At 40.3% G+C, this 23,426-nt stretch overlaps 1 protein-coding gene across 1 annotated transcript; it reads right to left on the bottom strand.

Moving 5' to 3' along the window:
* Window positions 1-10,769: 10,769 nt before the first annotated feature.
* Window positions 10,770-19,635, bottom strand: LOC124855964 (tumor necrosis factor alpha-induced protein 2-like). The gene is made up of 12 exons (XM_047346124.1): window positions 19,517-19,635; window positions 18,211-18,429; window positions 17,408-18,068; window positions 15,805-15,916; window positions 14,878-15,000; window positions 13,019-13,113; window positions 12,849-12,941; window positions 12,622-12,748; window positions 12,421-12,543; window positions 12,145-12,300; window positions 11,605-11,726; window positions 10,770-11,181 (listed from the first exon to the last, which is right to left on the bottom strand). The coding sequence occupies exons 2-12, from the start codon at window positions 18,392-18,394 to the stop codon at window positions 11,031-11,033; spliced, it is 1,947 nt and encodes a 648-aa protein (XP_047202080.1). The 5' UTR covers window positions 18,395-18,429; window positions 19,517-19,635; the 3' UTR covers window positions 10,770-11,030.
* Window positions 19,636-23,426: the final 3,791 nt, after the last annotated feature.

The raw sequence follows: 23,426 nt of genomic DNA, 5'->3' as shown, positions 1-23,426 counted from the left end.
GAGACCTGCTCGATCTGACAGCTCAATAGTGCAGAAGGAAACCACTGGAATAATTAACTTTGGTCAATGTATTCCCATTGACAAGTTAAAAAATACAATGTACTGGAAGCTTTCTGAACAATGTTAGCAACAGATTCATTCCACAAATAGCTGGCTTGTGGGACTCCTGAGGAGGCTGACGGGTACTGTGAGGCCAAGCGCGCTGCGGCCCGGGCTGTGGCAGAGGCAAAAACTTGGGCCTGGGAGGAGTTCGGTGAGGCCATGGAGAAGGACTACCGGTTGGCTTCGAAGCAATTCTGGCAAACCGTCTGGCGCTTCAGGAGAGGGCAGCAGTGCTTCGCCAACACTGTTTATAGTGGGGGTGGGAGGCTGCTGACCTCGACTGGGGACATTATCGGGCGGTGGAAGGAGTACCTCGAGGATCTCCTCAATCCTGCCATCACGCATTCCGTGGTGGAAATAGAGGCTGGGGACTCGGGGTTGGACTCTTTCATCACCCAGGCTGAAGTCACCGAGGTGGTTAAAAAGCTCCGCGGTGGCAGGGCTTCGGGGGTGGATGAGATCCGCCCTCAGTACCTCAAGTCTCTGGATGTTGTAGGGCTGTCATGGTTGACACGCCTCTTCAACATTGCGTGGCGGTCGGGGACAGTGCCTCTGGACTGGCAGACTGTGGTGGTGGTCCCCCTTCATAAGAAGGGTGAGCGGAGGGTGGGTTCCAACTACAGGGGGATCCCACTCCTCAGCCTCCCTGGAAAGGCCTACGCCAGGGTATTGGAGACGAGAGTCCGGCCAATAGTTGAACCTCGGCTTCAGGAGGAGCAGTGAGGTTTTCATCCCGGCCGTGGAACACTGGACCAGCTCTATACCTTCTACAGGGTGCTCGAGGGTTCATGGGAGTTTGCCCAACCGGTTCACATGTGTTTTGTGGACCTGGAGAAGGCCTTCGACTGTGTCCCTCGTGATGCCCTGTGGGGGGTGCTCCAGGAGTATAGAATCGGGGGCCCTTTATAGGGGCCATCCGGTCTCTGTACAAGCGGAGCAGGAATTTGGTCCGCATTGCCGGCACTAAGTCGGACCTGTTCCCGGTGCATGTTGGACTCCGGCAGGGCTGCCCTATGTCACTGGTCCTGTTCATAACTTTTATGGACAGGATTTCTAGATGCAGCCAAGGGCCGGAAGGGGTCTGGTTTGGGGACCAGTGGATTTCGTCTCTTCTTTTTGGAGATGACGTGGTCCTGCCGGCCCCCTCTAGCCAAGACCTACAGCATGCGCTGTGGCGGTTCGCAGCCGAGTGTGAAGCGGCTGGGATGAAGATCAGTTCCTCCAATCGGATCGGTGCGGCTGCCGCAGTAATGGGGGCACTGTGTCGGTCCGTTGTGGTGAAGAGAGAGCTGAGCCGAAAAGCGAAGCTCTCGATTTACCGGTCGGTCTACGTTCCTACCCTCACCTATGGCCATGAACGTTGGGTCATGACCGAAAGAACGAGATCCCAGATACAAGCGGCTGAAATGAGCTTCCTCCGTAGGGTGGCCGGGCACTCCCTTAGAGATAGGGTGAGGAGCTCGGCCCTCCGGGAGGGGCTCGGAGTAGAGCCGCTGCTCCTCCACATTGAGAGGAGCCAATTGAGGTGGCTCGGGCATCTATACCGGATGCCTCCTGGACGCCTTCCTCGGGAGGTGTTCCAGGCACGTCCCACCGGGAGGAGGCCCAGGGGACGGCCCAGGACACGCTGGAGGGACTATGTCTCTCGGCTGGCCTGGGAACGCCTTGGGCTCCCCCCAGAGGAGCTGGAGGAGGTGTCTGGGGAGAGGGACGTCTGGGCGTCTCTGCTGAGTATGCTGCCCCCGCAACCCGGTCCCGGATAAGTGGAAGACGACGAGTACGAGTACGAGTACGAGGAACTCTGAACCTAACAGGAAACTCCTCTCTTTGTACTAATTTAGCATTTGATTTTTTCCTAATGCATTAGATATGTGTCTTTCTTTCTTTTAAACTCTGCTAGTTTAACGCTTTATGCGGACATTGAGAAAGCAATTTTCACCTGATGGTTAATGAAATACTACTAAGTTTAAATAAACGTTGAAGACATAAAGTGCATGCTAACATCATTAGAAATGGAACCTCATCTTCATTGTTGTTAGTAAGATTGTTGGTATTGATCTTCCCAATTTAAATTAGTTCACAAATTGTACAAGTTAATAGCTTTAAGGAATAAAATTACTTGGAAAATAAATTTGAAATGTTTTTCTTTTCATGGAAGAAACTAAGTACACCCTTTGTTTTTTTAGCTTGGGTAATTTGCAGTCATTTTGACAAACTATTATTTACAATATTACTTTAGCTTAATGATTGTTAGCATTTGTTTCTGCACAACTCTCTGAATTTGTCTTATTTTTCTGTAAATAAGGTGACAGGAAATAGAGAGATAGAGTGAGGAAAGACATGCAGCAAAGGTCAGAGGGCCGGTGTTGTGCGAAATTCTGTTCCCCTGAAATATTCTGTTCCCCCTGTGTCGGGAGCGCGCACTGCAGCCAGAGAGGCGGATCCAACCGTCTTCACAGCTTTTCTGATCGATATGTCAGTAAAACGACGAAACGTATCTATGGAAGCAAATCGTTACCATATTTCAAATATTTCAAAAAGCATTTTCAGAAATGCTTTTTCATTTTAAGAATGTGGCTGCATTGTTTGACTCATAAATGAAATTAGTAATCAATCATCCTATTTGCATTTGCATTTTCTTCTTCATGACTGCACATTTTATGCCATCATCAAAAAGAAAACAAAGCAGACATTGCTTTTTCGTTTTCGTGGTCTGCCCGCAAAGTACTGCCCAGGACTCGAAAACGAAAAAGCATTCCGAGCGGCGGGCGCAGCAGAGTGACGTCAGCAGCCGCTCTTCCTCAGCTCCCTGCTGACCGAGCTACCCATCTTGTTCGGTAGGGGGCGCTGTGCACGTCTGCATTGCATTACATTGCAAACGTGCCGAGAAATTGATTGAATTGCAGCAGGGCTGAGCTCAATTTGTGGCAGTGGCAGGCAGAACTGGTAGTTCCGGTGGCAGGCTGTGGCAGTTCCGCCACAGCCTGCCACCGAAGCTGCCACCGGAACTACCACAGCCTGCCGCAGGGTGGCAGGGGATTCCGCGAGGATGCCAGAAGGTGCCAGACCAGCCATAAAAGCTTGCCAATGCGGTTGCCGCTGTTTTTGTGGAAGCTGATGCTGATTATCGGCAAACGAGATGTCATTGTTGTTATAGCCTGTTATCTTTAAATAATGATTTCATTATTGATTGTTATTTAATAAACAGCTTTAGACCCATAACATAAGGTGATTGTATTTACTTGACTTGGAAAATAAATAGCACTATCTGTATGTGTGACGTGTTGAAAGGATGACGAAGATTTATTGCACAAACAGCCGGTTTATTATACAGCACCAGTGGCTATTCTGAATTGTCACTCACAGAAAATTATAAATAAATGCTTAAAAACACGCTGGATGTCCCAGGCCATAATGGTGCCACGTGGATGCCACAGCCTGCCACCGGAACTGCCAGTTCTGCCTGCCACTGCCACAAATTGAGCTCGGCCCTGCTGCAATTCAATCAATTTCTTGGCACGTTTGCAATGTAATGCAATGCAGACGTGCACAGCGCCCCCTACCGAACAAGATGGGTAGCTCGGTCAGCAGGGAGCTGAGGAAGAGCGGCTGCTGACGTCACTCTGCTGCGCCCGCCGCTCGGAATGCTTTTTCGTTTTCGAGTCCTGGGCAGTACTTTGCGGGCAGACCACGAAAACGAAAAAGCAATGTCTGCTTTGTTTTCTTTTTGATGATGGCATAAAATGTGCAGTCATGAAGAAGAAAATGCAAATGCAAATAGGATGATTGATTACTAATTTTATTTATGGGTCAAATAATGCAGCCACATTCTTAAAATGAAAAAGCATTTCTGGAAATGCTTTTTCATTTGAAATACGGTAACGATTTGCTTCCATACGTATCCATGTCAATGTTGTTACTTAGGTTTTAATCAACAGCTCCTAGAAAAATAAATAAATACAAAATGAACCTGGTCTTGTGTGGTTGTTTTTGCACAGTTTCGTGTTGTTTCGCCGAAAGAATCCATGTCTTTTCCAACTTGTGTCATGTTCACTTTAACCTGACGGACATCAGTCAGCAACCAAACACTGTTTTCCAACACGTTGTGTTTATTTATACTTTTTTATGACTGATATAAAACAAGAGGGTGGTGGAACTGATTCAGAGGGAGGTGATGCTGGAGCAGACATGGGTTGAGCAGAAAATGTTTGGTTTCCTTGTTTTTTTAAACAACGTGGCAGTCGGGGACTTTCGGTTATGCAGAGTTTAAGGTGATCTGCGTTTATTTTACTCTGGCATATAAAGAGTAAATGTTTCCAAATTCACAAGAATAGTTGTGTATGATGTGAGGAATGACCCACCCAAAATATATGGTGATTGGTTAATCCCTGTCCCATGGGGCAACAAAACATTACGAGGTGTGAGCATCAGGCTGGAATACTGTGTTCCCCTATGATGTTCCTATAAATATTTTCCCCTCTTTTTAAAAGAGAGGAAATATGTTCTCATACATGACAGGGACCGTATGTTTAATATAGGAATATGTAAAGTACTTAAATAATACTAGAGCGGATTATTTTAAACAAAACATCAGACATTACCATTATCAAAGCAGTAAAATGTCTTTTATGAATCCAGTATTTTGTCATATTTTACATTAGAACGCGATTTACCAGAAAAATAAGCTACACTCTCATCTATTCAGGAAGCCAACAGTTCAGGAAGCCAACAGAGTGAGCATCCATTGTTTTATGTCAGTAATAAAAAAGTATAAATAAACACGACGTGTTGGTGGCTGACTGATGTCTGTCAGGTTAAAGTGAACATGACACAAGTTGGAAAAGACATGGATTCTTTCGGCGAAACAACACGAAACTGTGCAAAAACAACCTCACAAGACCAGGTTCATTTTGTATTTATTTATTTTTCTAGGAGCTGTTGATTAAAACCTAAGTAACAACATTGACATGAATACGTTTCGTCGTTTTATCGACAAATCGATTAGAAAAGCTGTGAAGACGGTTGGATCCGCCTCTCTGGCTGCAGTGTGCGCTCCCGACACAGAGGGAACAGAATATTTCAGGGGAACAGAATTTCGCACAACACCTGGACTCAAACCAGGGTTGCCACATTGGGCAAATGGGCTTCTTCTGAACATGTTGGGTGGAAAAAAACAGCTTTAAAATTTGGGCTGCTTTTAACAGAATTTTGCGTGTTTTTAGAAAATACTAATAGGAAAAATGTTGTGCCCTTGCACTCATATCGTTAGTTTTGTATTTGTTAATTTGTTTTTAAATGTGGAGAATCTGTCAAAGTTTACATCATCAATCAGTAACAGTCATTGGTTAATCAAGTGTCAGTGTGAAATGAAATTGGTCAATGTCAATTGTAAACTGCACAAATGGGGTTAAGAGTTCAACTAAGCCAGACTGAGGTGCTTTTGCCTGAAGCTCTTCACTTTTATGCTTTGACTTGACGTTGAGCGACAGCATCATGCTGAAGGGGGAAAATACCAAAAAGTATACAGAAAAGAATGGGAGTCTGATCCGGAGCTAAAATCGCAGATTGTCGCTGTCCTAGAGGATGATGCAAGTATTGCAATACAGAAATCCAAGCGCAACTTTATGTTACTCATGTAACTCATGTAACTTCATGAAAAGAACTAGGTGCCGCCTTCTTTTTTATGCATTTCATAGTTTCCCACTTTCAACAGAAGGTTCAAGAGGGGTTGAGATTTTGTCATGGTGTGGTTTTGGGTTGGACCAAAGCGCAGACAAGAGCTTAGTAGCAGCATAATCCGAATAATCTTCAGCTTTATTCAAGGGTACAAGCGTAACAAAATCACTGCAGGTAAACCAGAGATCCAAATCTTACATCTGCAGGAACATGGTAGACATGGCAGTAGCGGGGCAGACCCGAGTTGTGCAACGAGCAGGCAGAACAGAGTGTGAACAAACAGAGGAACCAGCAGGGAACAAAGAGCACAGACCAACTAATATACAGGGAGACGTGAGAGGAGAACAAAGGACAGATAATCAAAAAGACACAGAACAGGTGTGGCAAGGAGACAGGGAGGCTGAAGGGACAGGTGGAACTGATTAACCAATAAAGAGAAACATAGACCTAAGCAGAACAATAGACTAAGATAAAATAACCAAAACATAAGAAATCTAGAATAACCAAGAGGTAAAGGAAACAGAGGAACTGGAAGGAACAGAAGAATAACAAGAACCTAAAGCCTAAGCAAAAGGAGACCATAAAGAAACCCTGACTACAAAAGTAAACACTGATAGAACAAACTGAGAATGAAGCAGAGGAAATGAGGACTAGAATAAAACTAAACAGTAACTAAAGCTAATCTATAAAAGGAGGGACTGGAGAATAAAGATAAATTAGAGGAAACAGAGCTAAGAGGGACAATGAATGTAAAGGGAACAAAAACTGAGTAATTAACAACTAAAAGAGGAAAACTAATGACGAGAGGAGAACACACTGGGAGGCAAAAGGAAACCAGAACTGTCAGAACACAGAAAGCAATAAACATGAATACAAACCCTCAAACAAGAAACATCTAGCAAAACAAAACACAAAACCACAAACAAAGTCCAAAATGTCACATCCTGACAGATTTGTGCTGTTTTTTTTTTTAGGTGGGCGGGTTTTTTGTGGTGTTTGAGCTGGAAACTGGCAGATCTGGCAACTCTGACTCGAACCCGTAACGGCTGCATCAAGGACTAAGGCCACTGTACATCAATCACACGCTCTACCCCTGTACCACTGTCGTGCCCCTGACTGGGCATTGGCAACAACCTAATTGATTTACTTTATTAGCAGTTCTGTTGTAGATTTGCTACTGTTTGATGTGCTGCTTTATTTGGGATCACTGTCCTGTTGCATGGCTCAGTTTGGGCCCACCTTCAGCTGTCGGACAAATTACCTTACATTTAATGCTTTAATACTTTGGTCAGCTTAATGACAACAAGGTACGAAGATACTTGTTCATCAAAACAAGCCTAAATCATTGTCCCTCCTCTTATGTACTTGACAGTAGGTATGGGAGGTTTGTGCTGCTATGCTGTGTTTGGTTTTTCCCAAGGTGTGATTTAAAGCCAAAAAAACATCTCTACAACATCTTGTAGTTTCTTCAGATGCTACTATGCAAAACTAAGTTCAGTTGCCATTATCGTAATTTTCATGGAAAGAATGGTCTGTCTTGGCAACCATTCCAAACATTTTGTACTCATGTTATTATTTTGTTTCTAGTTTTACTGTCATGAACTTTAACATTTAGTGTTTCAGCTGAGTCTGAGGTGTAGTTCTTTTGTTGCTTTGTATGCTGTCACCTAGTTTTTTTGAAACATCAAGCCATATGATCTATGGCAACTAATTTTTTCAACTTGTCAGTAATTTTTCTCACTGCAAAATGATTGATAAATTAAATAATTTGGTAATGTCCTTATCATCCCTCTCAGATTAATAGAATTAACATCTCTAAGGTTATTGCTCATTCCTATCCTTGTTGGGTTTGTGTTCACACACATCTGTAAACTCTGTGAATTGTATAACATGATTCATTTTTAAACTGGATTTATATTTTTAGGATGTAATCTTCCCATAGCTACTTATCAGTAGCTTATCAGTGGGGAAACACTTGGTACTTTCAGGAATCTGCAACAATGTAAACTTGACTGTTTGTTAAATCTCATGAAAAACAAAGTTTTCAGCTCTACCCTCTGCCTTTAATAATATGAAATGTGGAATTTCCAGTGTTATCAGTGATCTAACTTACTGGTAGGGGGTTAGGGTTTCCTATGGCTCTATAATGAGCTCATCATCCTTCCTTCCTGATTTGCCTCATTAAAAAGCTTGACCTCGAGTATACATTTCCACCACCTCTTCCTGAGCACAGTAATCTGCTGCATCACCCTCTGTACAGTCATATCATTCCCAGGTTTTGAAACACTGCGGCATAAATCAGCAGAAAACTCCAGACAGCGGTAAGGGGCCGCCAAAATTCCCACACTAATGGGTCAATGATTTCCCACAATTGTTCAACAGATTTCGCCTGCTTGCAGCTTGATCTATGAAAATGTAGGACCTAGAAGAATAATGGCCAAATAATTTTCCAGTAAAATCAGCATCCTCAGGTTTTGTGACCTGGGACCGTCGGAAACCTGGAGTTCTGCCACCTTATTGTTATTAGATAAGCAAGCAGAGTGACTCTTATAGAAGCAACATAACTCTTTGATTTTGCTGTTCCTGTTATGATTTGGGGTTGTTTGGTTTTTGGTTTCTGGTTTTTTCTTATGTTTTTCACAGTTAAGGTTTTGACTCGTTCTTTTGTTATTATTTTACTGTTTATGCTTTTGTTTCTTGTTTTTCTAGTTATATTTCTGTTAGTTTGTTTCCTTGGATTTGCGTTCTGTTCAAGCCATGTTTTGCTCCTGTCACGTTGTGTTCTCTGTCAATTAAGTTTATTCGGTTCACCTGTCCAAGTTAATCTGTCTCCTTGCTCCACCTGTACCATGCTCCATATATACACACCTGTTCAGTTAGTCGGGGTGGAAACATTTCTCATGTCTTGTTCTCATTCTCATGTCTTGCTCTCATTCTCATGTCTTGCTCGCAAACCAAGTTTTGTCTTTTTGGTCATGCCATGCCTGTCTCGCCTGCCCATTTGTTTTGTTCCTGCCTCCTGCTGAGTGTGAGTTTTTGTAATTAAACCTTTTTTCACTTACAATCACGATGCCTGCTCATCTGCATTCTGGGGTCCAATATCTCACAAACCATAACAGTTCCATTGCTCTGCTGTTTTAATCAGCATATAGGTCAGTGACGTACGTCAATGGCTCCCAACAATTAAATGTGCGTCACTGTTCTGGCCTTTTATGTAGCATTTTGAAAAACAACTGAAAATTTGGCAATGATCCATTTATGACCAGATTACGGTCCCCAAATTTCATTTAGTGTGTTTGTTGGAACAGATCTGAAAATTGAACTGATGCTGACCAGAGAGTGACCCTCAGAGGTCTACACAGCCCCGTTAAAATTCAAAGGTTTTTTCAAGCAAAATGATGTCTGATTAATTATTAATATTTTCACACATAACATCCAGTTCAATTCAATTAAGAAACAAGTGATGTTGCAGGAGAAAAAAAATGAACTGCAATAACACGGTTGTTTGAAGGTCCACAACTTAATCTAATCTAATACACTTTTTGATTCAGTTTAAATTTTTCTGGAGTTCACACCTGCCTTAGCTATGAACAATCCGATTAATCTGAAATAAATTCAGCTGCCCTAGAGGATTACTCTGATATTTGCTTATTTGCATCATTTAGAGGTTCGAGAGAATTGAGGGGATCCCGCTGTGTAAAATCAGTCAGGAGAAGGGTAACAAAAGTCCACAGTATTATATTTTTACCAAAGTACAAAAAATGCAGTCATCAATAATTAGATCAGAAACAAATGAGACTGAAAAATGGCACAACGATGAGACTAGAAAAACTAGATATTCTTCCAAAATGAAGAAAACAAGTCAGGGACACTGGGAAGAGGTTGACAGCAACACTAACCAACTGCAGGAATTTCTATTGAAAAAACTCCCAAAACCTTTTAAACGTTTTTTTATGATTGGATTTATGAAAAAAACGTGATCTTTTGACTACAATTTTAAAAGGTATGTTTGGCACATCATAAAGAGAACACCACACCTGTGGGGAAATAGTGGCAAGATCATCCTGTGGAGTAAATTTTCTTCAGGTGGAACTAGATGTTTTGCATTCTGGGGTCCACTGCCAAAATAAAACCTGACAGGGTCTTTGTCCCCAAATGTATTTTGCTTCAGCTAGCTTTTAATGTTGCTGTTGTTGATAGAGGACTTTTTTCACTGTTGAAAATGACACATCTTACTGGCTTTAGGCATCAGCTTTACATCTTGCTTTGGTTCTGGGGTAGACATTTTGTTCCAAAGGAAGTTAATCTCTGGGGCACAGAACCTGTCTCCTTCCTGAACAATATGCTGACTGGTCATTCCCATGCTGTTCATCCTGGCCAGTAATTGTTTGAACAGATCAACTTGGTACCTTCAGAATCTTGATGTTACACAAGGAAGCAATGTGTTTGAGGTGTTGCCTTAAAATACACCTACAGGTGTGTCACCAGTTAACTCAAATGTTGTGAATTAATCAGAAGATTACAAAGCCTTTATGTCATCATTCACCATATCTTTTCTCCAATATTTTTGTAAAGCTTAATAATTTTCTTGTATGTGAACTTCAGAGTTAAAGAAATCAGAAACAAGTCACCTCTTATTATTCTAGCATTTAGCATTGAGAAATAATTTTGGTAATCCCAACTGACCTACATCAGGAAAGGTTTATTTGAATTTGGAAAAATTTGAATTCTCAATAAAGGTAGAAAAAAACAGAGAATATTAATTTTGGTCACTAATTTTTGTACCACAAAATCCTTGCACTTTTAAAAGCGGTGTGTAGACTTTTGACATTGACTATGAATGGTGAGCTGTGCTACATTTGACCGTGCGTAGTACGTTTAGAGAAAATCTGAGGCACGTCATTGCAGATTTAAACAGGGAAAAAATAAGATTTTTGATCGTAACACAATAAACACAACTCATTTCATTACAAAAAAGAAAAAAATGTATCTCTAGTTTGATATATACCTGTTTATTTATTTACAAAAAACAAACATACACATTGATTTTTCCCTATTATTTACAGATGCTTGCATTTTATACTCTAATGAAAAACCCTTCATGACATCCCTCAGAAAGGAAACAACTGATGCAATGGCAGCTGTAACAAACTGACAATGTTTTGGTTCAATGTACATATTGCCAACAAAGTGATTTACTTCTTTGCATTTTCAACCAACATTTAATACTTAACTAATGGATGCTGTGCAGCTTATTTAAGTACTACTTTGGAGAAAAAAGGCTGAAACTTGACACCTTCGTAGGCTTCTTTGCGAGTGTCTGAAAGAGTTGCCTTGATCTTGTGTCTGTCTTCTTTGGAGAGGTTTGTCTTGAGCTTGAGCAATGCTGAAACATGTCTTTCACTGCAAATGAGAAAACGGAATCATAGACAAAAAATGAATGCTGTATATAAATATATTGTTGATTTCTGCTTCCAGAAATTCTGAAAATCTTCAGTTAAACCGATCACTTCCTTTTCATACTTGTATTATTGATACAAGCTAGATGTTACTGTTCTTCCTAAATTGTGGCAAAATATTCCACCTAAAAATAATGTCTATGCTCAGGAGTCAGAAAACAGCGCTATTTCCTGATGTTGCTGCTATCAGGAAAGATGTTAGAAGGTCATTTCCTTTTCTTCTGAAAATAGACTTTTTTTATCTAAGCAACATTTGATCATTCTTTATTTCTTGGGTCAGACTACAAAAAAAAAAAAAAATAGGAAGTCTAAAGTAGATACTGTGCTATTTTTTTAACTAATTCTGGACACAGAACTTAAAGATTACCTCAGGTCAGGATAAGCGTGTCCCAGTGAAACTATTTGCATTTGCAGGGCAGGAATATGTTGGAGTTTTAGCATTTCAGCGATGTTTGTCAGGATTTCCTTTAACCAGTCCTCCTGGGACCCCTTTAAAGACAGAAAAACACTATTTAGTTTATACACTGCATTTATGTAAAGCATCTCATATTTATCCCACCATTTGTTTTTTATTTATGCTCCCAAGTTAAATGGCAGGTTTCATACTTGTTGAAGGTTAATTGCATTGTCATAAGTCTTTTCCCTATTATTTTACATTTATATGATGCTCCTAAGCAGTGTGTAAAAGGTTTTATGATACACACATCAATCTTTGTTATCAACTCAAAATTCATCTTCTAAACCATTTTTTTGGCCAAGGTGAATTTCATTCCAGGCTTTGGCCCTACTTCCTCTGGGGCCTGGTTAAGAAACCCAGTTTGATGCCATGGCACATCTGTATTCAATGTAAACGTGCAAAAGTCGCAAGGCACTTGTGCTAAATGTTGTAATGTTGACCAAATCTCACCATTTTTTTGAAAAGCTTGTGCAGAGTTTCTGCATTATCCGTCACAGTGATAAAGGCCTTCTGTTGATGCTCTCTGTCCCTTAGTTTGATTTCTCTTCTCAGGAGCCTCTTCACGTATTCTTGTGTCACTTGCTGGTGAAACTCGCTAATCACCCCCTAAAAACATTTAAGTGTCACATCAGTTACCATAGAACATTCAAAAAAGTAACACACATAGGAAAAGTATAAATTATTATTAAATGGTTAGAATTCAGAAGGTGTTTGGTCTCTTTTTACCTGGTGACAAGACTGAGGCAAACCTTCAAGGTCTTGGAGCTCATTTTCCATGCTGCTCAGTAGCTTCTCAAACAGAGTCTCATTCCCTAGCCAGTCACTGGTTCCCAGCTTCTGGTATTGTGGCTGATTGGGTATAACAATATGGCTTTAAATGCATGCAGATACTGACAAAAAGAAAAGGCCATTTCAGTGTTTATTTACCTTGAGGTTCGCATGCACGGAGCTTAATAAAAAGGTATAGGCTGATTGTTTCATGTTGGTCAGAACAGCCAAACAGTCTTCCTGCACATCATTTGGGAACAAATGTCCTTTCCTCTGGAAAATGTCCCTGTAGAGAGCCCACAAAAAGTAACTCATAGCTGAGTGATCTGCTGGTATGATGATTTATCCAATAGATCATCTCGCGTTTTGGTGGATCTGAAACATACCTGAACTGTTCGATGCAGCCCAAATGAGCTTTGATGTATGCATTGCTGTTAAATTTGTTCTGTTTGATGATTTCTTCTTGAAAAGCCTTAAACCTGCAGGAATTTATTTGGATGAGTTTGTTTGGCAGTTTAAAATTACAACGGGGACAATTAAATATTAGCTCTGTTACCTCTGCAACAGATCTGTGAGTTCACATGTTATGCTTTGGGCTTTCTGCTGGCTTCCTGTGACTTTTTCTGCTGCTGTTACCATGCCACTGATGAGCTGAAAACAGATAGAAGACATTTCTCAGTGACAGTAAATAAGTATCCGAAACATTTCTTGTAGCCAATCAGCCATCCTTAAACTCAAACCCATCTTTAAAAAGGCAATCATACTCTCAAAAACTCCAAAATAATTTGTGGTGCTTTACTCAGTCATCAAGCTGCAGATCAACAAATCTGAGAGTGGCCGTAACTGATGGAGACCATGGAGCTCAGTAGTAATCCAGTAACACTATTTGCATTAAAAATGTCCTTGTGTCATTCTATTTTAATTGCTGAGCAAATAGTCTTATGAATGACATATGCCCACACCATGCACAATATCTCTTTGGTACTCTAAAGCTTACACCCATTAAAACCCTTCACAGCAGATTACTCGGATTTTTTCTCATCGCAATCTTTATTTTATTTTCATACAGGTGAAAACGATGATGAGACAAACTACAGGAGTGAGGTGAACCGCTTGGCCTTGTGGTGCAGATACAACAATCTCGTTCTGAATGTTGAGAAGACAAAGGAGATTGTAGTGGAATTTAGGAAAGACCACACCTAACATGCTCCTCTGACCACAGGAGTGCAGCTGTGGAGTTGGTGAGCAGCACCAAGTTCCTGGGTGTACAGATCACAGAGGACCTATCCTGGACCAACAACACCACCTTACTGGCAAAGAAAGCCTATCAAAGCCCACTTCGTCTGCAAGCTGAGAAGAGCTAACAGCCATCATGCACACCTTCTACAGAGGCGCTGTGGATAGCATCTTGTCCAGCTCTATCATGGAAGACCCTTGAACGTAGCGTGAGAGCAGCGGAGAAGATCGTCGGTGCCTCTTTCCGCTCCCTCCACAACATATACAGAACCTACCTCACCCTCAAGGCCCTCTGCATCACTGGTGACCCCACCCACCTGTCACACAGCCTCTTCAGTCTGCTGCAATCAGGAATTAGACTGAGCCAGGATCAGCAGAGTGAAGGACAGCTTCTTCCACCAGGCTGTCAGGATGCTGAGTTCTCTCCCTGCTCTGCGCATGCTCCCCTTACTATCTCCTGCCCACACAATCTCTGCACCTGAACCCCCCTCCCCCCACTAACTGAACTATACATGAACACACACACTTTACCCAGTGCACAAGCTTTGTATAATATAGTATACTGCCTGAATTTTAACACTACGCTGCTGTTACAGCGCCTTCTTACTTTTTACTTAATTTAGTACAGCTGTCTTGCACTGCACTCTGACCCTGATGGAGCCAGGGGTTAGGGCATAAAGCAGCTAATTGTGTCACAGTGAAGGTGGATACAACAAACGGCATATTCTGAAAACTGTCTCACTTGTGTTATCCTAATCAGAAAACACTATTCACATGGCAGAGCCTCTGTTTAAGGAAGGCCTTAGTTGTACGAATACAGGAATATTCTACGGAAATGCCACGTGAGTCACGATTAATAAGTAAAAGTGTTCTGTCTTCTTCCTTGTAGGTTAATGTAGGTTAATGTTTTCTCAATAATTTGAGCATTTTGTTTCCGTGTTTGCCTCGAGTTAATGTGAAACTGCTTAACTATATGTGTGTACAATGGTATGGCAACATCTTTGAACATCAAATAGCAATTGAATCTGAAAACTATTCCTGAAGCTGCTAAAACCAAACTGAACCTCAGCATACGCCTTAATTAACACAATTTCATCTACCTATGATCTATTCTTAGACATGTGCAGATTGTAGCTGCACATGCATGTGTGCTTGCTTTGCTTTGCTTTGCTTCCATACCTGAATGATGTCGTAGGCCAGAGGACTGGTGTAGCAGCCGTCCTCTCTTGGCGGCTGCTCCCTTCTGGTCCATGTTTTTATCTCTTCCTCCAGAGCTCGATTCATGTAAGTTGACAGCTCATTCTGGACATACACAAACATGTTATATGTTTACAATGATTAAAGAGCTGACCTTTTTTATTTTACATGCAAAAGGTGATGTTTTCAACTTTTAAATAATTTATTGAGACTTGATAGTCATGTTCAGGGCTGCAACTAACTACTATTTCGCTAATCGATTAATCTGTTGACTATTTTCTTCAATTAATTGATTAATAATCTGATAGCAACAGGTACTTCAAAGAATAATTGTTTTACAGAATTTGAACCAGGTGAAGCTAAGGCTATGCCACTTGAGGAGTTCTGGATAGAGCATATTTACAGACAAAGAAGATCTTAAATGCAAAAGGTATATATTTGTTGTGCAATTTTTGCCTAAGTATTGCTCTGAGCGTGTTGTTCTTTCAACAAATAGCATGTTTTAGAGTCTGTATACTTCGGTTAACAATTATTTGATCTCTGGCACAGCGCTGGTGGTGTAGGGGTTTAACCATGCGACCTATGTACAAGAGGCCGTCCCGGGTTTGAGTCCCGGCCCCGGTGACATTTGCCGCATGTCTTCCCCACTCTCTCAGCCCCTGTTTCCTGTCTATCTACTGCCAAAAAACTCTGGGGAAAAATAAAGGCCACTATTGCCGCAAGTAAAAACAAAAACAATTATTCAATCACTAAATTAGTTAGTTAAATTAGTTGTTTCAATAATCGATTAATTTGATTAATTGTTCCAGCCCTAAATAATTCATTAGTGATAATTTAGCAGATGCTTAAAGACAACCTGGTTCTAATTTTTAGGGAAATATATTTATTTGACTTGCACTAATAAGTTACCTGTTGTGTTTCTAGGTACTGCTTCTCCAGGCAATCCAGTAAATCTGTAGGCAATAGTTTTCCCAGTGCTGCTGAATCAATTTCACTGGCAAGTTCAGGCTTTTTAAGGATTCTGAAACGATGAAGAAATAAGTTATGAAATTTGTGTAACAAAAGACAGGCAAGACTTTTTGAATCCATAAAAATCCTGTGCTGATTAAATTAACTGACCTACATTTGAAAAGCAAAAATGTCTCGTTTCATTTACCATGTTCTACAGTTTTGTTAACCCGAGTTTCAGAAACAGGAACAAACATCCACTTACATTTAACCAATTGATTAATTACACTTGGGTATTTGATAAATGTTGCTTAGTTTGAATTTAATGCAATCTCAGGGCATTTATGGAAATTAACTGTAAAATAACATTTAATTGACATTTAAAAATGTGGTTACATGATTAGCTCAGTTGAACGATAACATGTGAACTAGAAAAATGAAAATGCTCCTTCAAGTATCATTTAGGAATCTGAGTTTTACAGGCATATTCATTAAAAAAGAATGTGCATTCCTATGAGACTCTTTTATTTAAGGACCTTTTTTAAAATACCCAAATCGAGCAGGTATTAAACATACTTTCCATTAATTCCACATTTCTGTTTTAAAAATGTTTTTTTTATTGGTCTGATGTGTCAAAGTTTGTGTAGCGGAGGACCCTGGAATGCAGACAAGCAGGCAGCATGACGGTAAGTGAAATAATTTATTTAATAAAACTTACTAGACGGTGAAAGCAAAAACAGACATGAGCAGGCTGGCAAGACAGGCTTGGCATGATCAAAGGTCAAGACATGAACAGAGAGAGTGATCCAAAATGTTTCTGCGAGGAATGAACAGAATAGATGTGTATATATAGAACAAGAACCAGATGAAACGAGGAGACTGAAAGCTGAAACTGAAAGGTGCAGGTGAACCGAATAAAGTTAATTGACATACAGGAAAGCGGCTGAAGCAAAACAGAGACTCTTGAATACAAACTTAAACACAACTATTAAACCATGAAACTAAAGCATAACCAGATCCAAAAAACCTAACTTGACAAAACATGAACTAGAAGACAAAAACTAAAACATGACCAGGAAAATAACAGAAGCATGATTCAAAACCTATCAATAATAATAATAATAATAATAATAAGAACCCAAAAACACCCACAAATCATGACATGATGTAATATTCTAATTTGAAATGTTGCATTTTCATTAGCTGTAAGCGGAGAGTTATAATTAACAGAAATAAAGGCTTGAAAACATTATTCTGTATGTAATTTATCTATGTAAAGTGTCTCACTTCATGAATTGAGTTACTGAAATAAAAGAACTTATCTATAATAATAATCTATACTTGTAAAGTTTTCATAACTGCCATATAGTCATACTCCCAAAAAAACAGGAATCCAAAATGATGTTCAACAGCACTGACTACAAATGTTGGTCTGTTTTGAAACATTAAAACATGCTGTTTATGAACACATAAGCCCAAATACTCCATAAACTGGTCCCAAAGAAGTACTGAAGCACCCTTCATGTCAAGAAGAAAACGAATGTTCTGTTGAATCATGCCTTACCCTGGATAATACTCGTTGACCCATCGCAGGATGAAAACACAGTCTTTGTCATCCAGAACAAAGTCCACAATCTTCTTGAGTTTGGCGCTCAGGTTTTGATGATACAGTTTTGCGTAAAACTGGCAGATGTTTGCTTCTTCTGGGTAGCAGATCTTCAGCACATTGACCACCAAGATCAGGTCCTCCTTTAACTGCCTTCCCATGCACTGGATGTCCAACTGGATAGACGACTGTTCGGCAAGGCCTGCAGGGGCTACTGAGGGGTTGTCCATTCGGGCCTCAACCAAACTAAAAAGAATTGAGTCATGGAGCTTCTTCCAATTGCTTGGTGTTCGACTCCTCACCGGTTTCCTCAGCAGATCTTGCTCCTCTTCCTTGTAGATGGCCTTCACAGCAGAAGTTAAGGCCATCGTCAGAGCCGAGACTGCAGCCTCGTCTGCCACCTCTTCGAGTCTCAGAGACAGACTCTGCTGTAAGGTGTGTTGTATTTGTTTTTCCAGGGCTCTGCGTTCTGTAGAAAGCTTTTCTATCTCTTCTGCATGATGTTGAAGCACTTCTTCCTCTGTTATCTTGCCAAACAATTCCTTCTCTCTGTCTATCAGCAAAAGGCTGGCTTTATATAAGCACTGTTCCTCAAGAAGTTGCTCAAAGGTTTGATTGGCTGAAGAGGATAAAGAAAAAAGAAGCCTTTTTTTAGCCTTTTGTGTCTTTTGATCATTGAGAGGCAGGATATAATAGACAAATAAAGATTTTTTTTATTATTGTGAAGTCAAAGTCCACTGTATGCTTGTACTGTCTCTCACCAACAGGAGAATCTTCATCCACAGCTGACTGGGGTCCATCTGTTAAGGAAGAACTGCCATCCTGAGGGTTGGAGGGTCTTTTCATCTTCTTGAGTTTTCCCCTAAACCATCTGCCCACAGATATGCCTCCTTGTTTCAGGTTATTATTTAGCCTGAGGCCTTCTGAGTCTGAGTGAACTCGCATTTTCTGGGACCGAACAACCTAAAAAGTTGAAAAATCTAAGTATTACAAAAAGCTAAATGTTAGTCAGTGTAAATGAAAAACCTTCCATCAGTCCTAAACTGTAGTTGTTGACTACGGAGCCCGCAAGGGGACATGGGGGAATTTTTTTCTTTTGCGTCCCCATGCAACACTTTTGCGATCGCTCGCAAAACTTTTACGTCCCAACGCAATACTTTTGCGTTTATTCGCAATACTTTTTGTGTTCTCACGCAATAGTCTTAGCGTTATCTCGCAATACTTTGTGGGAGACCCGTTTTTGAGATTTATTGAGTTTTACTTTGAAATCAGCCTTAAATAAAAGGATCTTCAATTAGACTTAAAGACAGTTATTATCCACATGCTGTCAAACTGCTGAACTCTAGACAATAATACTGCACGAAACCACATCTGACACTTTTTTGCTAATTACTGCTGCATGATGTGTACTTTTTTTGTTTGCACACCATGATATTTTTGTTTTTATTGTGATTTGAACGGTTCTTCTTATCCTAAGCATTTAATCGCATTGTTGACTGCGTGTTAACATGCATATGACAAATAAACCATATCAATGCCATATCAGTGCTGTTTGTTTTGTGAGCAGTTTGTCATCTGTGCTGTTGTTCCAAAATGCACAGCTTTCTCAAGGTAATTAACAACTTTTGCGAGTGAACGCAAAAGTATTGCGAGCAAACGCAAAAGTATTGCGTGGGGACACAAAAGAAAAAGCATTCCTCCATGTCCCCTCGCGGGCTCCGAAGTTAACAACTATTACACTAAATTTGACATGAGTTCTTGTTTGGTCAGTCTTTGGCACTTTCAAATGTCTAACAGTTTTTTTTTAAATATTTATTATAACACACATTAAATAATTTTCAAGGTGCAACATTTTCCTCAACAAACTATGAAGCTACTCAAATGAAATCGAATTGCGGCAGAAAGACAACATCCCAACAGGGAAAATAGATAAATAAGACCACATGTTAACACTGGTACATGAATAAATCTTAAACACTTCAGGAAACAAGACATAGTTAGATGTCAGAGTAAAACTTTAACACGTAGAAAGAGTCTTAGAAACATTCCTGAGAGGATGGTACTCACCCTGATCCTGCAGTTGCTGCTCTGACTCTAACAGTTCAGCTGGTCCCTTTTAGCTCAGAAAACTCCTCCTACTTAAACATTATGTGCAACAGAAATTCCCACCCCGTCCCCCCACCAACACGCACAGAAACATGCAAGCCAGGCTTTTTTGTAAACACAAGTGCTCAAGCAGTGTGGGTTTCTGTTGGAGAGTGAAGCATGTCCGTATTGCTTCATGGGCTCTTATGAAATTCTGTACAGGTTTTAAGCTACGGCTGTTAAAACTGGACATTCCCTTTTACTTTTAGTATAACGGCACATGTAATTGAACAACACAATGGTTTTACATCTGAGTTTTTTTTGTCAGTAATTACACCAGAATTATTTAAAAACAATTAAATGTTTATTGGTGCCAGTTGTAACAGAACTAAATACATAAATTAAAATACAGATTTTATTTTTTATCTACCTGGTCATGATAAAGAATGGTAGTATTCAAAATTTGATTAGGTAGCATTAAGTTTTTATTTGGCACTAAAATAAGGGCTTTTTGACATCAAGCCTGAGTACTACGTTACAGTAAATATAAAAATAAGATAATATATAAACCCGCTAATAAACATGCTTCTCCACAGCAACCCAGACTTCCAGGGGAGCCTCAATTAAACTCCAGCAATGGTTTACCAAACAATGATTGAATAAAATTCAACTTTATAGATTTTAATGTTTCAAGTTGTTACTGTAAATGCCCCAGGTAAAAAAACGTAAGAATTACCTCTTGCTGTCTGTTACAGTTAACATTTTCTTGTTTTCAACCTCTGACATTGTGGCATTATTTACCCATCCAGATCAAATACATGCGACTGTCAGGATGTTTGAAAACATTAATGCTGGTGACATTGACATTGTATCTATTAGACACAGATCACTGAACTGTAGGCAGCTGTTTTGCCCTCCATGGTAGCAAACCAGTCAAGTGACTGAAAACTATGAAAAGAAGCATTAAAAGCAGCTTGAAGGACTAAACGTTCAGTTTCATGTTTGCTTTTAAATCTTTTATTGGACATCTAAGTAGTACCCATGTTCCTCCCCTGACTTCAGCCATAAGAATTGAGATAATTAGTTTTTTACAATCACTAACATCCATTTGTCCTACTTGACACATTTTTAAACTCTAAACTCAAATAGCACAACATGGGTCTTTTTTCTCTTTTCACTAACAGCCATTAGGAAGTTACACCCAAATCCTAAAACTATAAATTGTTTTTCGTCTTATTTACAAATGTTTTTGCACAGCATTGTATGATAGAAAATCCCATACAGTGTAAAAACATCTACTTCTGCAGGGACATCTGTTTAAAAACCGACAAACAGCTGATAATGAACCAATCATTGAACCATTGACACATGGCGGATTTATTTTAGGCAAATTGGGCCAATCACCTGATTCTAGACTTAACAACAAAAAGTGTTGTTTTCAATTACAGATAGACAAACATGAAGTGGACTTTTGGCACTGGTGTTGTATGGTGTAGAATCAGAAAAGAGATGAAGACGTTTAATGTGTTAATGAAGAAGAGTTAGACAAGGGAAGGTAAGGTTGACTTTGGAGAGGAGCAGGTCTAAAGAGAGGAGCAGGGGAAGTTCGAACAGGAGTGAGCTCAGGTCAGTGAGGGCCAACAATCAGAATGTGTGCTGCAGTTTCAAGCAATGGATCGGTCTTTGATAGAGCCAAGGTTTGGCCCTAAAATACTGCTGACGTTCTTGTGTTTGTACGCAAGAGTCAACACTTGATAATAAAAACATACAAAAAACATAAAGACTAGAGGGAACATAAGAACAATTATAAGCCCTTCCAAGAAAGGCAACTCAACCCCCACCTTGCTTGCCTGTCCTCTGTCCCATTATGCAGTACTTTTCTGCGGTGAGGTAGAAAATCTATGATCATTAGCCACGTGACCCGCCATTCCTCATCAATGTTATGGGTTCTGGCTTGAGGGACATCACAGCTGAAGATTGCCGGGGTGGACCCAACACTAAGTGGTTTTCCCCAGCTTGTTGCTTTGGATGAGATTCAACGTCATATTGATGAAAACATGTTGCCTAACCGTGATGTTGGCAGAGATTAGTGAACTGCAATTTTTGCACTATGAAAGTTTTCTTTAACTGCTGTTTTCCCATGCTGCTGGAGTAGATGAGAGATCAGCTGATACAAGAAGCACTGCTTGTTGGTTAAAACAGCATTTATCTATTAAGCTGGTTATATTATAGCATCTATTTTCAGGATTACTGGAATAAAAAATATGATCGGTGTAGGTAAACTCTACATGCAATAAGATCCAACATACAAAAAACACAGGAAAAAATGGGGAGGAAAGAGATGAATTACATGAGAAGTTTATGATGACGTAGGTAATGAGGTGGCTCTGACTTGGCTCTCAGTATGTAGAAAAGCAAATCGGTTCTTTTACAGAACCAGTTAAGAACTTTATCTAACACCAGTTCTGGTTAAGGAACTAAACCACTTTGGTGGAGAAACCCAATAAGAGGTGAATTCTGTGTGCTACTGCTGAGCCAGTGCAATAGACGAAGGAGGGAAAAGAGACAGTGATGGGTTAGACTGATGCTTAGAGTAACCCAGACCCACAACCAAGAAATTGTGCCCAACCGGAGGACAAGACTGATCCAGATCTCACTGGTTAAACTTTTTTTGTTAAGTTTTTATTCATTGTCACTTTTTGTTTTTATGTGCAATTGATACTAGCAGTGTTTTTTAAACCGTTATGCATCAGATAGACCAGAGTCCAGCTTATCCAACAGGATCACAATTAGGTTCTGGATCAATATTGATAGACCACTGAAATGTCCTGACTGCCCCACAGAAACAACAGCCTCCCAGCATAAAGGGGACATATCATACTTCTAAATCCCTCCTTTTCCCCCTTGAAGTTGTGGTCTATATAAAGTCGAACTGCAATGCTTTGATCTAAACTCCTTACTGTAGCTCCACAGGCTCCTCTTTTACCTGTTCTGAGGTGCGTTTGAGAGCAACTTGTTTTGGTGCTGTCTCTTTAAATGCTACTGAGGCACTTCACACCCTGCCCCCCTCCAGGTCAAAGAGCGCTCCACTTCAGCCCATTCACCCATTAATGTAGTTTGATAACAATTATCTAATGCTGCAGACACAAGACAAAAAACTGTTTATGTTATAGTAATATTCAAAACACGCAGTACAGTTCTGTCCTCAAGGAGCTAAAAGCAGCACACAGCACTAAGGTAAGCAGAATGCACGATGCTACTGCTATCAGAACAATGACCAGGACGTCATATCAACACACAATAAATTCATGTCTAAAATAAAGTTTGTCGTCAATTTAGCGTTATTTGCAGTTTACCGCCTTGCTGTGTCCGTCGTTTCCATAGAGAGAAGGAACTGACCCCTTCATTAGATGAAGTCTTTCAGCAAATCCTTTTTGATACTGGCAGGGGTTGCTTAAGGCATCTTCTTGAAGTGGAGAAATAGAAATTTCCCCACTGATGTGGGAACATTTCCATGAAAAATAAAATTTAACCAGATGTCCATGCATTTAAAAACTGCAGAAGTCCATGACCTTATTTAGCTGTTCCGCAGCAAATACTGTGATGTAACAGTTGATACAGAAATTGAATGCACGGAAAAATACGACCCAAACCGAATAAAACGTTGCAACACCTGGAGAGACTAAATTCAACTTTTCTGCTCTCCAACAGACTCCAAGTACACAATAAAATGTATTTAAAGGCTAAAAAAGTGGATTTTGGATGATATGTCCCCTTGTGCCCTTAAGTAACCTGCCTAGGCATTCAGAGCAGCTGTGAAGTCAAGGCCTAAAATCCTTTCAGATGAGAGAGAAAGGGCCAAGAGATGACAGAACTTGGAAGAGAAAACCAA

Source organism: Girardinichthys multiradiatus, chromosome 19, assembly GCF_021462225.1.
Source record: "Girardinichthys multiradiatus isolate DD_20200921_A chromosome 19, DD_fGirMul_XY1, whole genome shotgun sequence".
Taxonomy (NCBI): domain Eukaryota; kingdom Metazoa; phylum Chordata; class Actinopteri; order Cyprinodontiformes; family Goodeidae; genus Girardinichthys; species Girardinichthys multiradiatus.
This window is presented reverse-complemented; position numbering and strand designations above follow the sequence as displayed.

Coding starts and splice junctions, on each gene's coding strand:
- LOC124855964 (XM_047346124.1), bottom strand. CDS start 18,394: ATGCGAGTTCACTCAGACTCAGAAGGCCTCAGGCTAAATAATAACCTG. Junction 15,001..15,804: donor AGTACCTAGAAACACAACAG/GTAACTTATTAG, acceptor GTGTATGTCCAG/AATGAGCTGTCAACTTACAT. Junction 11,727..12,144: donor ACAAGCTTTTCAAAAAAATG/GTGAGATTTGGT, acceptor CTGTCTTTAAAG/GGGTCCCAGGAGGACTGGTT.